General features: G+C 44.7%; 1 protein-coding gene across 2 annotated transcripts in view; it reads left to right on the top strand.

Moving 5' to 3' along the window:
• Positions 1-18,358, top strand: part of LOC138683469 (creatine kinase S-type, mitochondrial) — a 55,044-nt gene that overhangs the window by 149 nt on the left and 36,537 nt on the right. The window contains exons 1-3 of one of the 2 annotated variants that reach the window (XM_069775274.1): positions 8,912-8,961; positions 14,729-14,902; positions 17,327-17,525. In XM_069775274.1, the coding sequence (XP_069631375.1) occupies positions 8,927-8,961; positions 14,729-14,902; positions 17,327-17,525 (408 nt within the window). In that variant the 5' untranslated portion in view covers positions 8,912-8,926. Of the gene's footprint in view, positions 1-8,911; positions 8,962-14,728; positions 14,903-17,326; positions 17,526-18,358 lie in introns of those variants that run through there. The other variant, XM_069775276.1, reaches the window with a different exon arrangement.

Raw genomic sequence — 18,358 nt, 5'->3', positions numbered from 1 at the left:
AGGACTTATTAAAAATGAATTCAAAGCACCACAGGATGTGATGTAACTTGGTTATAATTTATTGATTTGCGTAACTACTTGGTGCAGGAAAATGTGTCAGCCCACTGTGCAGCTGCTTCAGATGTCAACCCTTAAGTAACAGTTTAAATAAGGGGAAAATAAGTTCCTTTGCAAAGATGTAATAACAGTTCAGAGAAACCATCTTTAATTTGGGAAGTTATTTGACAATTAGAGAGTTTGTAGCTCTCTGCACTGTGGAGATGAGTTTCTCATATTGTAAAATAGTGGTTGACTGATTCAAAAGGGCAAGCACTCCCAAAACCTTTGACTGGCGTCAGTAAGAGAATTTGGGGTTCTAAATCTCACCAGGTCAAATCTAATGGACCAGATCTTTAGCTGGTAGAAATCAGAGTGTTGTGACTAAAGGGTAGTTGTTTGACCTATTAAGAGTCACAGTCTTTTCCATATCTCCTCCTTTCATAACAAGGAGTTTGGCATTTTCTGTTTTTTTTTTTTTTGTTTGTTTTTTTTAAAAGAGGATTAGATTTTTATACCTGTTCACTGACCTCTGGAATTATGAGGAGAAAAGAAACTGAATTTTAGTTTATTTTTCCTAGAGACGTTCCATGCTGTGATTAAGACATAATTAGAATGATGTCTGCACTGTCATTATTTCTGCACTCTGGAGATTTTTATCTTAAACAGAGATCGGTCAGAAAGGTTCAGGTCTTGCTCAGGCTGAGCTATGAGAAACTGAAAAAAAACCTCACCAATACTGATTTATGAGATTTAATGTTTTAATTTAGATCTTATCCTCTGACCTTGTAGAATGATATAGCAAACAAAGAGCAATGTAAACTGTTTTTTAGGCATCTAAAAATGGTATATCAGGCATTTAGTCATTTATGACATTTCTTGCAGATGTTTCTAAGGTGCCCATAACTGCTGTAGAAGGGCAGAGATAAATTTCCACTGGCTTCTGTGGGTTCTAGATCAAACTAAGGATGACCCAAAGGAATTATTTCTCAAATATAAAAGACCAGCATCTTTTGTAACCTATTTCTCCACCACATGGAAAGTTCTGCTCAGTACAGTATCACCATTAGACAACTTAACAGTTTAAAATGTGCATATATATTATCAGTGTTTATGTGTCTGTGTGAACTTTAGCTATGACTCTGCCATTCCTCTAAAATGTCACTCGGGATCACATGGTGTGGCACTTAATATCACCCATGACATGATTCAAATATTTAATCTAGTTCTATTTCTAGAAATGTCACTGTTCAGTCTGTAACCCTTGTACCTTCTTTCCATCCTTGGCTAAAAGCACATGTGCTGCCTAGTATAAAATAAAGGATAATCAATATTTATGTTCAACTACATGAATATCCACCTAAGAAAATAGAGCTGACAGCTTTCTCTTTAAAAGAAGTTTAAGAGAGTAAAGGGTTAATTGCAAAAGAGTTTGTTTATATTAAAAGCAGTAGTAAAGACTGCAAGTTCCTTAAAGGGTAAAGAGGTGGTTTGTGCATTTGTGATGATTCAGTCTTTGAAATGGATGGAATGGTTTCACCTGCATGCAGATCACAGGATCACTGTGTGCAATATGATACTGCTGAAATAGTCTGAAGAAGGTTGTAGCTGTGAATCAAATGTCCTGAAGAATTCTATGCAACCTCTGGTTGGAGTAGCAAGGGGAGTTTTGATATGTCTTGGTTCACTGGAATTTTCATAAGTTATTAATTAAAAAAAGGTATCTTTTTAGTGTTGGTGAGGGACCTGATCTATAAAAATTGTATTTCTTTTGGAGCCTACATTGGCCTTTAACAGAGGCTGTAATCTTGATGTATTATGAAGAGGGAAAACTGGTTTAATGCCCTAAAAGAGGCATTATTTTTTTTTTCATCCTGGGATTCAGACTGTGGCTACTAACAGCAGCTCCACCTTAAATGATATTTGGAATCCTTTGGGCTGTTTCTCAGCCAGCACCACAATTGCTGCAGTGACTTGTACTGAATCTTGCAGCTGGCTTTTGTCTCTGCATTCTGTGCATGGTAGGTTTTATAGAGAGAGTATTAAAATGGAATTTTAAAAACACAATACACTCCTGTCAGAGCACTAATGTTCTAAAGGCTGGTTGCAGGTAGCTGAGCAAATCTTGGAGAGAGAAAAGAGATAGGCTATGACCTCCAAGATCATGACCTTTCAGATTGTTTTTGCTGATTCACTGGAAGCCATAGCTTATTGAATATTGCTCTAGAAAAGGCAATTCCAATTTGGCTCTGAATTTGCTTACCCTTTATAGTGCTGATGTGGTGGGACATCAGGAATAATTGTGTTCAGCTATGAAGAAAACTTGGTTTTGCAGACACTTAATGCTATATGTTGCATGGCTTAGCGACTGTTACTTTAAGTCAACGTAGCATTTATTCCCCTCACAATTAATCACTTCGCACATGAAGTGACCACTCCCTATCAACTTGATCCACAAGATGGCTTGTAAGGAATTAATCAAATTTGTTCACTATAGGAGTAAACCTGTTGCATGGAAAATCTTGCCAGTATTGCCAGTGACAAATTCCACTCAGAACTATTGAGCTGTACTCCAGGCTCTGCCCTTGAGCCAAAAGCATGCATAGTCCTGGAGGGATACAAAAGATATCTTAACTAGTTATCATGAGGCAAATCCAGCATCCAAACTGTGAGCAGAATGACATAATAAAGCCAAATGTGTAAGGCTAGTTGTCCAAGCATTTTGTAAAGCTGTAAGTTAGATTCAAATCCCAGGAGTCATCAAAATGTCTTGCAGCATGCTTAGCTAACAAGAGAAAAATCCCTCCACCTTACCCACAGGAAAACCACCTGATGCTGGATACCAGCTGATACATGTATATCTTACACTCCGCCTTCAGCAATTAATGGATATGCAATTGTGGGTACATCTGAAGCTTGTATCCAAGGCCATGCCATCTGCAATGGAAAGAAAGACAGAAGTATTATAGGTGCTGGCTGACAACAGAGCACAACTGTGTGGGGTTTAGGCCAATCACCCCTGGCAGTGGTAAGGAAAACCAGGAGATTAATGACTTGAATAAGACCATCACATTATGACCAGTAACTGTTGCAAGCCACTTGCATTAGAGAGTTGGCGAGCCAAACCCAACAGTGATGCCATGTGCAGTAAATGCAGATGCGCCCTCCCAGTTGCAGCATAGACTGGTATAGCAGTGCACGAGGTACATTTATGTATCTCTGTGACATGCTATGGTACTTGAGAAGCTCCAGCTTTTCTCTACCTGGTATTCTCTGTCTGCCGTTCTTTTCATCAGTCCGCAATAACATAATTGCTGTCTTAATCTGTGGATCTGAGTTAGTGTTCCAATTTATATGTCCACACTGTGAAATACCAGTCCTCATTTATTCACTTTGGACTGTTGTGTTTCCTGATCTGCATGTAGAATATATACAGTGCTCTAGACTCAACAGTCTTACACTGAAACGGTTCATTTTAGATCACTTCCCTGAATATTTCTAATACAGTGTGCAAAATGGGTTAGTAGCCGAAAACCCTGACGTCATCCAGTTAATAAAGGAAGAAGCTGTCTATAATGTTTTGGAAAAACAGTCTTATTACTATGGGAGTATCATCCTAGTGCCATATGGTTGTGGTCTCTTGCTACGAATGCTAAAAGTGTCCTTCAAATATGTAATATAAAATTACTAAGCTTTATACTTCAAAAAAGTGTTGTGTACAATATCACAGAAATTAGACCTCATTTAGACAACTAAAGAAGAAATGTTTAAAGAATTAAAAATCAGGGCTAGTTAAGGTGCAACTCATTCAGTCCTATATGTTTCCAAAATAAAGTCCAAATGTGTATGTCGCTTGTGGTGCATCGAAAGAACTAATTTCTACAAAGATTGATGCAGTTATAAACCAATTAGCAGAGAAACATTTTTTAAGTAGTGTGGCCAGCAGCTAAGCACCACGCAGCTGTTCACTCACTCTCCCAGCCCACTGGGACGGGGGAAAGAATAGGAAGAGCAAAAGCGAGAAAATTCATGGATTGAGATAAAGAGAGTTTAATAAGCGAAGGAAAGAGGAAGAAAACAAAAGAAGTGATGCAAAGGCAATCACTCACCATCTCCCACAAGTAGACTGATGCCCAGCCAATCTCCAAGCAATGACTACCTTCCAAACCCCTCCTTCCCTCAGTTTTTATTGCTGAGCGTGCTGTTGTATGGCATGGAATATCCCTTTGGTCAGACTGGGTCAGCTGTCCAGGTTGTGTCCCCTCCCACCCCCGGCCTACTCACTGCAGGGAACAGAGTGGGGAAAAAAGAGAAAGCCTTGATACTTGTGCAAGCACCGCTCAGCAATAGGCAAAACACTAGTGTGTTATCAACACTGTTTTAGCCACAAATCTAAGACACAGCACCATGCCAGCTGCTATGAAGAAAGTTAACCCCATCCCAGCCAAACCCCGTACAACCTCTACACTTTATTCCATACCATTTACGTCACGCTCGGGTCCTACACTATCCAATACATCCTCATTAATCACCGCTCCCCCTTCCTGTCCTTTGATATATACACAGATATCATTCCCTTAGTCTATGGGCCTCCCCTGTAAAATGTCCATAAAATGTCCATTGAGTTCACTTAGTCTATGACTTGGGCTCCGTTCATTATGGTGGTCACTCAGGACAGGAGAGGTTGCGTGTTGTGTTGAGTTATTGGATGCCAAAGCCAGCTCAGGTTGGGTCGCTGCTGTACTTGCTTGGCTTCTTGCAAGGCTCATTCTCTGTTGGTTCAGGTGATTCCTGCTGTTGTACTTCCTATAATATGCAACTCAAATCATGGGTTATTTTCCCCTAGGGTTAAATCTCCTTGAGGTGCACAACAGATTTCCCCATCCTCCTGCATTACCCACCAATTATACCCGAGTCCTTGACCGAAAGCAATCCCATGAATGGATTTGCCCATGATGACTTTCCCAGCCAGTTCCCTACACGCACTACAGGGACCTTATCTCCTTCTACAGCACATAGGAGTTTTGTTTGGGCAGGGCCAGGTCAGTTATCTGATCCTCTGGTATTAAACAGCCAAGGGGCTTCTGCTAAATTTGCATCCCAGTCCTTCTATGTCCCAGCGCCCAGCGCTTTCATTACAGTCTTTAACAGTCCGTTGCATCCTTCAGTCTTTCCAGAGGCTGGTGCGTGATAGGGAATGTGGTACACCCAATCCTGTTTGCTGAAGCACCGGAACAGGTTGCCCAGAGAGGTTGTAGAAGCCCCATCCCTGGAAACGTTCAAGGTCAGGTTGGACGGGGCTCTGAGCAACCTGATCTAGTTGAAGATGTCCCTGTTCATTGCAGGGGGGGTTGGACTAGATGACCTTTAAAGGTCCCTTCCAACCCAAACTATTCTATGATTCTATGATCAATGCCGTGTTCCGTGGCCCAGATGCTCATGAAGTTGCTTTGGAAATGAGTCCTGTTGTCTGGCATGATTCTTTCTGGGGTGCTGTGCTGCCACAGAACTTGCTTTACAGGGATTAGGATGGTGTTTCAAGCAGTGATATTGGCTACAGGGTGTTTCCAACCCTCCGGTGGTCACCTCCACCATGGTAAGCATGCAGTGCTTGCCTTGGTGGGTTCATGGCAGTGTGATATAATTGATCTGCCAGGCCTCCTGTTGTGGTTTAGCCCCAGCCAGCAACTAAGCACCACGCAGCCGCTCACTCGCTCCCCCCCCATCCAGTGGGATGGGGGAGAAAATCAGGAAAACAAGTAAAACTCCTGGGTTGAGATAAGAACGGTTTAATAGAACAGAAAAGAAGAAACTAATAATGATAATGATAACACTAATAAAATGACAACAGCAATAATAAAAGGATTGGAATGTACAAATGATGCGCAGTGCAATTGCTCACCACTCGCCGACCGACACCCAGCTAGTCCCTGAGTGGCGATCCCCCGCCCCCACTTCCCAGTTCCTATACTAGATGGGACGTCACATGGTATGGAATACCCCGTTGGCCACTTTGGGTCAGGTGCCCTGACTGTGTCCTGTGCCAACTTCTTGTGCCCCTCCAGCTTTCTCGCTGGCTGGGCATGAGAAGCTGAAAAATCCTTGACTTTAGTCTAAACACTACTTAGCAACAACTGAAAACATCAGTGTGTTATCAACATTCTTTGCATACTGAACTCAAAACATAGCACCGTACCAGCTACTAGGAAGACAATTAACTCTATCCCAGCTGAAACCAGGACACCTCCCCATATTGATATTGCAGCCACCGTTCTCTATACCAGAGAGGCTTTACTCGCTTGATTATGGTGCATGTTTTGCTTTCACGGAAAACCTGTGTGATGGCTTCAATGTTCAGGCCCATCCCTGGATCACCCCGGCTCTGTACATTGCATCTCTTCCTAGACGTCCAGATGTTGCATGGGCCCACTGAGCTACGAATAGCTCACCCTTATGCTCCCAGTCCAGGTCCATCTGAGCCACTTCAATTTTGACAACCTTGTCTGCCTGTTTGTTGTTTCGATGTTCTTCAGTAGCACGGTTCTTAGGCACGTGAGCATCTACATGACGTACCTTTACAGCAAGGTTCTCTACCTGGGCAGCAATGTCCTGCCACAATGCAGCAGCCCAGATGGGTTTACCTCTGCACTGCCAATTGGTCTTCTTCCACTGCTGTAGCCACCCTCATAAGGCATTTGCCACCATCCATGAGTCAGTAGAGAGATAGAGTACTGGCTACTTTTCTCATTCAGCAATCTCTAGGGCCAGTTGGATGGCTTTCACATCTGCCAAATGACCCGACTCGCCTTCTCCTTTGACGGCTTCTACGACTTGTTCTGTGGGACTCCACGCAGCAGCTTTCCACCTCTGGAAGCCACCGTGCTGCTGGAAAGCTATGACCTAATTGCCATTACTGAAACTTGGCGGGACGAAACCCATGACTGGAGTGCGGCTATCGATGGCTACAGGCTTTTCAGAAGGGACAGGCGAGGAAGGAGGGGCGGAGGGGTTTTTCTCTACGTCAAGAAATGGATAGATTGTGAAGAGCTGTCTCTGAAGAATAGCCACGAGCAGGTTGAAAGCTTATGGGTAAGAACTAGAGACCGAGGCAACAAAGGGAACCTTGTGGTTGGTGTTTACTACAGGCCGCCCAATCAAGGGGAGCCTATTGATGAAGCCTTCTTACTCCAGCTCCAGGAGGCATCGCGCTCGCAGGCTCTCATCCAGCTGGGGGACTTCAACCACCCCGACATCTGCTGGAGAAGTAGCACGGCGAGCTGCAGGCAATCCAGGAGACTCCTGGAGTGCATCGAGGATAATTTCTTAAGCCAGGTAATAGACAGCCCTATCAGAGGGGATGCGATACTGGACCTGATGGTCACCAGCACCAAGTGAGCTAATCGGTGACGTCAAGATTGGAGGCAGCCTGGGCTACAGTGATCCTGCACTGGTGGAGTTTGCAGTGCTGAGGGATATGGGTCAGGCGAAGAGTAAAGTCAGGACCCTGAATTTTAGGAAAGCAAACTTCCAGCTGTTCAAGGAGTTAGTCAATAGGTCCCCCTGGGAAACTGCCCTCAGGAATGATGGAGCAGAACAGAGCTGGCAGATCTTTAAGGACGCTTTCCATAAAGCGCAAGAGCTCTTGATCCCTAGGTGTAAGAAATCAGGAAAGGAAGGCAAGACACCGGCATGGATGAGCCAAGACCTGCTGGTCAAACTGAAGGGCAAGAAGGAAATGCACAGGCAGTGGAAGCAGGGACAGGCGTCCTGGGAAGAGTATAGGGACGCTGCCCGGTTGTGTAGGGATGGGGTCAGGAAGGCCAAGGCGTGGCTCGAGCTGAACTTGGCAAGGGATGCAAAGAATAATAAAAAGGGCTTCTATAGGTATGTCAGCCAGAAAAGGAAGGTCAAAGAAAGTGTACCCCCTCTGATGAACACAACTCACAAACTGGTGACAATGGACGAGGAGAAGGCTGAGGTACTCAACAACTTTTTTGCCTCAGTTTTCAGTGGTAATCTCTCTTCCCACACCTCTCGAGTGGATGGACCTCAAGGCAGGGACTGGGGGAATGAAGTCCCTCCCATCGTAGGAGAAGATCAGGTTCGAGACCACCTGAGGAACCTGAACATACACAAGTCCATGGGACCTGACGAGATGCATCCCAGGGTCCTGGGGAAACTGGCAGAAGTAGTTGCCAAGCCACTCTCCATGATATTTGAAAAGTCACGGCAGTCAGGTGAAGCCCCTGGTGACTGGAAAAAGGGAAACATTGCACCCATTTTTAAAAAGGGTAGAAAGGAGGACCCTGGGAACTACCGACCTGTCAGCCTCACCTCTGTGCCTGGGAAGATCATGGAGCAGATCCTCCTGGAAGTTATGCTGAAGCCATATGGAAGTCAGGGAGGTGATGAGAGACAGCCAGCATGGCTTCAGCAAGGGCAAATCATGCCTGACTAATCTAGTGGCCTTCTACGATGGAGTGACTGCATCAGCGGACAAGGGAAGAGCTACAGATGTCATCTACCTGGACTTCTGTAAGGCCTTTGACATGGTCTCCCACAGCATTCTTGCCTCTGTATTGGAGAAATATGGATTTGAGGGACAGACTGTTAGACGGATTGGGGCTTAACCCCGGTAGGCAGCTAAGACCCACAGTATACCTCCTCAAGTTGTCTCTCCGAGGAGAAAAGGGGAAAGATGTAATGGCTGATCGTCTTCACGAGATGGTTCTCGGAGTACTGAAACAACAGCAATGTAGGGCCGAAATACCAGATTACGCTCAAGGCAAGTACTTTTAGCATAGCTCTCCCACGCAAAGCAAAGCAAAGTGATAAACAGCACAGCAATCAGCAAAAATCGAAAACAGCCATTAACATTTCTTGGAGTTTGATGTACAGCAAGAAAGGGATCAAGGACCTGATCAGGTGAGGGAACACGTAAATCAGCATCCGGAGTAAATATGTCAGCAACAACAAGTAACAGCCTATCAAGTAATGACTTGGGGTGGAAGGACCGGAGTGGCTGGAAAGCTGCCTGGCAGAAAAGGACCTGGGGGTATTGGTCCACAGCCCCCTGAATATGAGCCAGCAGTGTGCCCAGGTGGCCAAGAAGGCCAATAGCATCCTGGCTTGTATCAGAAATAGTGGGGCCAGCAGGCCTAGGGAAGTGATTGTCCCCCTGTACTTGGCACTGGTGAGGCCGCCCCTCGAATACTGTATTCGGTGTTGGTGCCCTCACTACAAGAAAGACATTGAGGTGCTGGACCGTGTCCAGAGAAGAGCAACAAAGCTGGTGAATAGTTTAACGAACAAGTCCTATGAGGAGCAGCTGAGGGAACTGGGGTTGTTTAGTCTGGAGAAAAGGAGGCTGAGGGGGAGACCTTATCGCTCTCTACAACTACCTGAAAGGAGGTTATAGCGAGGTGGGTGTCGGTCTCTTCTCCCAAGTAACAAGCGATAGGACGACGGGAAACGGCCTCAAGTTGCGCCAGGGGAGGTTTAGATTGGATGTTAGGAAAAACGTCTTCACCGAAAAGGGTTGTCAGGCATTGGAACAGGCTGCCCAGGGCAGTGGTGGAGTCACCATCCCTGGAGGTATTTAAAAGACCGTGTAGACGTGGCGCTTAGGGACATGGTTTAGTGGTGGACTTGGGAGTGTTAGGTTTACGGTTGAACTGGATGTTCTTAAGGGTCTTTTCCAACCTAAATGATTCTATGATTCTAACTCAGCCATACAGGTATAAGGGCTAGAAGTTCAAGGTAGCACACTCCAATCAATGAAGATGTTGAACAGGCCTGGACCCAGTATTGACCCCTGGGGTACACCGCTACTTATTGGCCTCCAACTGGACTTTGTTCCCCTGATCACCACCCTCTGTGCCCAGCCGTCCAGCCAGTTTTCACCCCACCTCGCTGTCTGCTCATCCAGCCCATACTTCAACAGCTTCTCTATGAGGATCTTATGGGAGACAGCGTCCAAGGCCTTCCTGAAGTCAAGGTAGACAGTATCCACTGCTCTCCCCTCATCTACCAAGCCAGTCATTTCATCATAGAAGGTTATCAGGTTGCTCAAGCATGACTACCCCCTGGTGAATCCATGCTGACTACTCCCGATCACCTTCTTGCCTTTCATGTGCCTGGAAATGATTCCCAGGACTCGCTGCTCCATCACCTTCCCAGGGATCGAGGTGAGGCTGACTGGCCTGTATTTCCCTGGATCTTCCTTCTTGCCCTTCCTGAAGACAGGAGTGACGTTTGCTTTCCTCCAGTCCCCAGGCACTTCTCCCAATCGCCATGATCATTCAAAGATAATTGAGAATGGCCTTGCAATGACATCTGCCAGTTCCCTCAGTACTCGTGGGTGCATCCCATCAGGGCCCATGGACTTATGTACGTCCAGTTTGCTTAAGTATTCCCCCAAACTGATCCTCTTCCACCAAGGGTACGTCTTCCTTGCTCCAGCCTTTGCCCCTGGTCTCTGGGGCCTGGGATTCCCAAAGGCCGGTCTTGCTAGTAAAGACTGAGGCATTTGGTACCTCAGCCTTTTCCATGTCCTGTGTCACCAGGTCCCCTACTCCATTCAGCAGTGGGCCCACATTTTCCCTAATCTTCCTTTTTCCACTTATGTACTTCTAGAAGCTCTTCTTGTTGCCTTTGACATCCCTGCCCAGATTCAGTTCCAGGTGGGCTTTGGCTTTCCTAACTGCATCTCTGCATGCTCAGACAGTATCTCTGTATTCCTCCCAGGTTACCCATCCCTGCTTCCACCCTCTTTATGCTTCCTTTCTGTGTTTGAGTTTGGCCAGGAGCTCCTTGTTCGTCCACGCAGGCCTCATGGGATCTTTGCCTGACTTCCTGCTCGTTGGGATGGACCGCTCTTGAGCTTGGAGGAGGAGATCCTTGAATATTAACCAGCTTTCTTTGGCCCCTCTTCCCTCCAGGGCCTTATCCCATGGGACTCTTCCAAGCAGATCCTTGAAAAGGCCAAAGTCTGCTCTCCTGAAGTCCAAGGTTGTGAGCTTGCTTTTTACCTTCCTCCCTCCTTCCCCTCAGGATCCTGAACTCCACCATCTCATGGTCACTGCAGCCAAGGCTGCCTTTGACCTTCACATCCCCAATGAGCCCCTCCTTGTTGATGAGCAGGAGGTCCAGCAGAGCACCTCTCCTCGTTGGCTCCTCTGTCACTTGGGTGAGGAAGTTGTCATTGATGCTCTCCAGGAACCTCCCGGATTGCTCATGCCCTGCTGTGTTGTCCCTCTAGCAGATATTGGGGTGGTTAAAGTACCCCAGGAGGCCCCTGCAAATGTGAGGCTGCTCCTAGCTGTCTGTAGAAGGCCTCATCCACTTGCTCTTCCTGGTCAGGCAGCCTGTAGCAGACATCCACTACAGTGTCTCCCATACCTGTATGCTCTTTAATACCATAAGCTCTCAGAGGCTCATCATCCATCCCCAGACAGAGCTCCATATATTCCAGTTGTTCTCTAACATAAAGGGCAACTCCCCTTCCTTGTCTTCCCATACTGTCTTTCCTAAAGAGCCTGTACCCCTCCATTGCAACGCTCCAGTCTTGGTAGCCATTCTACCACATCTCTGTGATCCCAACAGGATCGTAGCCCTGCAACTGTGCACAGATCTCTAATTCCTCATGTTTATTCCCCATGCTGCATGCATTAGTGTACAGGCACTTTAGAGCGGCACCCCAGCATGCTAATTTCCCAGAAAGGATTTGGGGGATTTCTCCATAACAGTGCCTTGTAGACGCTTCCTTGCTTACATGCAAATGCTGGAGGTGACCCTGCTCAAGCCGCATATTTTTTTGGTTTTCTGATCCTTTTCGGTCATATCACCCCAGGCCCTTTGCTCATCTACCCTGTCCATCACTCCCTCACAGGGCTCCTGGTAACTCTCTCCATCCCCCGTCATTCCTAGTTTAAAAACCTCCTTACCAGGTTAGCCCCAGGTCAGCCGTCCTATTGGCAATGATACGTTTGCCCCACTTAGTGAGGTGGTTCCCATTTCTACCAAGCAGACACTGATCCTCAAACAGGGTCCCATGGTCGTAGAAACCAAACCTCTGTTTGTTGCCAAGAACAGCTCTGCAGCCAATTATTGACCTGTAATAGCCTCCTCCTCATGCCTTTTACCCTCACTGGCAGAATTGAGGAGAGTACCACCTGGGCCCCCATGCCCTTGACTACTGCCCCCAGAGCTCTGTAGTCACTCCAGAATCATACTTTGCTGAGGACTGTTGTCATCACTCCATACTTTCAATATGGAGAATTCTGTGATTCTTAAAAGGGGCCAAAACTTTTCAGGCAATTAACAGAGCTTGAACTTCTAGTGATCTGCTGTGGCCCCAAAGGGCTAATATGATATTTTAATGCATTAATTATTTAGTAGCTGTAGAGATGTTCTGTTGCTTCTATTTTTGGGGACTTGGTGCTTTGCACCAGGAAGTGCTGGTTTGTTATGATCCCAGTAAGAAAAGCACTCTGTAAAGTATCATTTAAAATGCTATTTATTAGAGCTAACACAAGAAAGAAAGAAAGAAAAAAATAGACAATCTTACATCCCTTTAGATGCTGGGAACCCTGAGTTATGCAGCATTCAGCGGGCCTCTGATCCACACACAGCATGCTGTGCAGACCCTGTCCATAGAAAGGGTTTCCCCATTTTGGTCATTCCAGCTATTATAGGCTTTTCTTAAAGGGAAACAGCTCTATTCATCATTTCTACTGGCAAATAGAAATTATATTCTCATGAGAACTTCTTGCTACACTGTTAGATAAAGGCAAGGGTATGCAGGTGGTGTAATCGCGGTGTGGTGGGTTGACTTTGGCTGGGTGCCAGGTGCCCACCAAAGCCACGCTATCACTCCCCTTCTCAGATGGACAGGGGAGAGAAAATGTAGCAAAAAGCTTGTGGGTCGAGATAATGACAGGGAGAGATCACTCACCAATTACCGTCATGGGCAAAACAGGCTCAACTTGGGGAAATTAGTATCATTTATTAGCAATCAAATCAGAGTAGGATTATGAGAAATAAAACCAAATCTTAAAACACCTTCCCCCCCACCCCTCCCTTCTTCCCGGGCTTAACTCCGCTCCCGATTTTCTCTACATCCTCCCCCAAGCAGCACAGGGGGACAGGGAATGGGGGTTGCAGTCAGTTCATCACACATTGTCTCTGCCACTCCTTCCTCCTCAGGGGAAGGACTCCTCACTGTAAGAGACTGAAAGAGTTAATGTCTCAAACATTGTGGTGGGGCAAGTTCTGCATAAGGATGAACCATGCATAGTGACAAACCCTACATAGCAACGAACCGAAGGTGAGAAGTCAGTTAGCAACAGGGTGCGGAGGGGTGGAGGGCGTGCTGAAGGGTATTCTGAAAGATGCTTGTATACTTCCATAGTATCCTAAATGTCAAGAATTACAGTACTGATCCAGCCCAGGGGTCTTCATAACCCAGTACTCTGTCCAACAATGGCCATAAGTTGATGCTCAGAGAAGAGAGCAGAACAAACATGTGATACTCCTTGATACTCTCACAGCTTTCAGCTATTTTCAGATCAGGGAATTTTGTTAGCCTGTTTTCATTTGTCTGCTTAAAGCCCACAATGAATCTCTTCCATGTACTTGCCCAGTCTCCTGTTGAACCCATGTAAATGTCCTGCATCTACATCATCCTTTGACAAGGAGTTCCATAGGTCTATGACAGACTGTGTAAAGATTCACCTACCTTTGTTTGTTTTGAATGTTGCTCCCACTAGTTGCATTTGATGGACTGTATTTTTATATTGGAAAAGGCAGTGAAGAGTTGATCTCTATCCATGCTTCCCATGCCACTCAGGATTTTTAGGTCCCTACCATATCCCTCCTCCAAACTGTCTCTTTTTCAGGCTGATGAGTTCTGGCCTACTTCAACTTTATTCATATGGAAAAAAAGCACAAAAAGTGTTTAACAGGTCAGGCTAGCATGGAAAAGGTGTATGAGTTTCTGTAGGTGATAGCACTGAAAGGAATGACCTACCTAATGCCACATCCTGCCACATTTGACTTTTCTGACTAGACAGCCACTTACAGCAGAGTCACCTGGAAGCATTTTCAATAAAAATATAGAACTCACACTTCTGACTTAGCAGGATGCCTTATCCCACTCCATGCCACAAAACCCTGCAATCTACAGTCAGCATTATATAATTGATTATACCATGAAATACTCAAAACCTCAGACTCAAAACCTCCACAAGGTTTCAACCTCCTTTCCTATTACTCCTTTCACCAAAATACTCCTTTCATTTTAAATATTTTTGTCTGCTGTTTCTTACTCTGATATTGTACCTTTTTGGTCAGTGGAAAGATGTCTCTATGTAATGCATTGTTACTATGAAGCAAGCTAAAGCATTCACTTATGGCCCTAAATCATTAAAACAATTAAAATATTCTGGGTGTTGGGTTTAGAATTGTGTGCTCAATACAGCACTAAAAATCAATTGATTTCCAAGTCTACCAAAGGTGCATATATAGAAATACAGTAAATGCTAACCATTTTTCTTAACACAGTGTTTCAATGCAAACCAGTAATAAAAATTAATTGCTTATTTTATTGGACTACAGTTAAAAGTGAGGGTTTATTTTTCATTTGCATTGTATGAGGTCTTATGGGTTGATTTTAGGTTGTCTTCTCTTCTAGAAATTGTATCTTTCCAAGACAAATGGCTAGCACATTCTGTCGTCTCATGGCTGGCCGTGCAACTGCTGCACTCTTTGCAGCAGTGGGCACAGGGGTCCTAACCACTGGGTACCTCCTCAATAAGCAAAATGTTAAGGCTGCTGTTCAAGAAAAACGAAAACTCTTCCCTCCAAGGTAAGCACTTTGGGTTAAGTAGCCAGCTAAGCATAGGGCCCAGTTAACTGGGCTAGGCATAGCATTTAACTCTTTGGGGGAGGAGGATCCCATTAAAGCGGCAGAGTACCTACTCCCTCATGCAAACACACCATCTATGTGTCTGCATATGGGCTGTTGACTGACAACCTAAACCCCAGCATCCTTTATTAGTAACCCCAGTTTTAGATAGCACTGACAATGGCCTTCAAGACCAGAAAATAGGCATGTGAGATCATATCAACACACTCACAAAAACATTGCCAAACAATGACAAGCCTGAAAAATGGTTCCATTTTTAGGCAAAGCACCAAATTAGTTCTTATTTTATCTTGTCAGCTCTTGAATGCTTTCAGCGCCTATTGGACTGCCTGATTGTACAGATTCTACTATTAGGAACCATGGAAGTATTTTAATTATGCAAGTAGTAAAGAAACCTCTTATATAACTACTGTACTTGAAATATTCCTAATGCTGTTTAAAAACTAGTTGGTTGATGATTAGAAACTAGCTACAGATATGTAAGTTGACTTTGCTGACCATATTTGTGAAAAAACAGAACAAAGCACACACACACAAAAAAAGGACCAGGCTGTGACAGATTTTTTTATGCGGCAAATAGTATCTTAGTTCAAATAAATTCTTATAAAAATAATGGGGTTGTGCATAAAGCAACGTGTTATCAAAACAAGGTAAATATGATTTGACTCACTTGCAAAAATGCTTTACTAAAACATAATGTCTTCATTTTCTCTGGTTCATTATACTGTACAGCTTTTTGCAAATAAAACCATTCAAAAAACCCCAAATATTGTAAAAGAGTTAGATTCCCAGCTAATATAGATCAGACAGTTCCACTGACGTCCACAAAGCTGCAAGAACATCTCGGTTCAGAATGAGAGCTCTTATCCAGTTAAACATAATTAATTTCCTACTTGAACAAAACAATGTTAGAGCTCTTTTAATTCTGAATAAGAGTGTCTCAGCAGAGTTTTAATAAGGTTTAATACACTTTCAAAGGTCATTAGTATTAATTTTTCTGGTTGCTCCAAGTAACAGAAAGCTGCTATTGTCTGTTAGTGCAGTTGCCCACCAGTGCAGTGTGGAGTACTTTGCGTGACTTCAATATTCCTCCCTTCCTAAATTTCAGTGCAACATATTGTGGTGGGTTATCCTTGGCTGGCTGCCAGATGCTCACCCAGCCACTCTCTTATTCCCCCTCTTCAGCAAGACAGGGGGAGAAAATAAGATTAAAAACCTCATGGGTTGAGATAAGGACAGGGAGATCACTCAGCAATTACTGTCACGGGCAAAACAGACTCGACTTGGGGAAGATTAATTTAATTTATTGCCAATTAATTGTAAGAGAGTAGGATAGTGAGAAATAAAAACAAAACTAAAACCACCTGTCCCCCACACCCCCATCTTCCCAGGCTCAACTTCACTCCTAACTCTTCTCTCTCCTGCCCCCCAAGTGGCACGGGGGAATGGAGAATGGGGGTTGCGGTCAGCTCATAACACTTCATCTCTGCCACTCCTTCCTCCTCACACTGTTCCCCTGCTCCATTGTGGGGTTCCTCCCATGGGATATAGTCCTTCACCAACTTCTCCAATGTGGATCCTTCCCAAGAACCCAAGAACAAGCTGCAGTTCTTCAAGAACTGCTCCAGCATGGGTCCTTTCCATGAGGTGCAGTCCTTCAGGAAAAGACTGCTCCTGCATGGGTCCTCCACAGGCCACAGTTCCTGCTAGAAAACCTGCTCCTGCATGGACTCCTCTCCATGGCCTGCAGTTCCTGCCAGGAGCCTACTCTAGCATGGGCTCGCCATGGGCTGCAGCTTCCTTCAGGGCATATCCACCTCCTCTGGTGTGGGGTCCTCCACAGGCTGCAGGGGGACAGCCTGCCTCACCATGGTCTTCCCCATGGGCTGCAGGGGAATCTCTGCTCCAGCACCTGGAGCACCTCCTCCCCCTCCTTCTTCACTGACCTTGATGTCTGTAGGATTGTTTTTCTCACATTTTTTTTCTCATTTCTCTCTCTCACAACTTGCTATGCAGTGTTTTTTACCCTTTCTTAAATATGTTATCACAGAGGTGCCACCAGCTTCACTGATTGGCTCAGCTTTGGCCAGCGGTGGGTCCATTTTGGAGCAGGCTGAAACTGACTCTGTCCAACATGGGGGCAGCCCCTGATCTCTTCTCATAGAAGCCACTCTTGCAGCACACACCCCCCCCCGAAAACCTTGCCACATAAACCCAATACATGTATAAACCAAGAACTAATTATATTTTTCAACTGTGCTGTGTACTCCATATCTCCTGATCGCTTAAGTAGTTTCTTAAATTAGCAAGGATTACTGTTTAAAGATATCACATTAAGTGCTTGTGATTTTTTTTTCTCTTCAGTGCAGACTATCCTGATCTCCGCAAACATAACAACTGCATGGCTGAATGCCTCACACCAGCAATTTATGCTAGGCTAAGGGACAAGATGACTCCCAATGGCTACACCTTAGACCAGTGTATCCAAACCGGGGTTGACAATCCTGGCCACCCTTTCATTAAAACTGTGGGCATGGTTGCAGGTGATGAAGAATCCTATGAGGTAAAATATTTTCACAATGCTATCATATTTGGTTCCGTTTGTATGGTATAGTTCACAAGAGCTTGTTATATGAACACAGATTCAAGGGGCAGGCCATGTGCATACAGACAGTATTTTCCCTGCTCTTTATGAGGATTTGAATGCTATTCTACATTAGGAAATGCAGTGAATATGAGGCATTGCTAAAGGAGCCCTCTCTACTGCAAAGTTAATAAAATATGGCTGCTTGGGAGCAATACTCTATTTGCCTCCAACAGCTGCTCTCTTTCCTACTACTAAACATAGTTTATGGAAAATCAATGAGACAAATCAAAATAAAGGTAATATGGAAATTACATTGTAAAACAGTTGAGGCAGAACTGAAAAGAAAATGGCTTCTGTGAAGTGCCGGGCATCTTTAAGCCATAGCTATTGGACCACAACAAAAGCCAAAGAAAGTATTAGGATAGACAGGTTTATGTAATTCTGAAACAAGGAGAACAGAAAAAGAAGAAAATCCTTATTTTTATTTACCTCTGTGGTCTGCTTCCTTCAGTCTTACCATACAAGGGTATCTATTATTATACAATCTCTTAATAGTATCCCAAATGCTGAGCTGCTCAGGATGGAAGACAGCACTTGGTATTCTGGAACTATCAGCTTCTGTGATTTGTTTTACTTATTTAGACATGGTGACTGCCTTAAAAAGCTCTGCCAGAGTTATTGCTACACAACAGAATGAATGTGTGATTGTGATCAGTGTTGTCATACCTGTGCTAAATGGCTCTAACTAGCACCAGTATCCAATGGCAGTGAAGACATAGGTATTCTCATATGACCTAAGAACAGGACAC

Source organism: Haliaeetus albicilla, chromosome W (assembly GCF_947461875.1).
Source record: "Haliaeetus albicilla chromosome W, bHalAlb1.1, whole genome shotgun sequence".
NCBI lineage: Eukaryota > Metazoa > Chordata > Aves > Accipitriformes > Accipitridae > Haliaeetus > Haliaeetus albicilla.
Note: the sequence above shows the minus strand (reverse complement) of the source record. Positions and strands in the feature narration are given on the sequence as shown.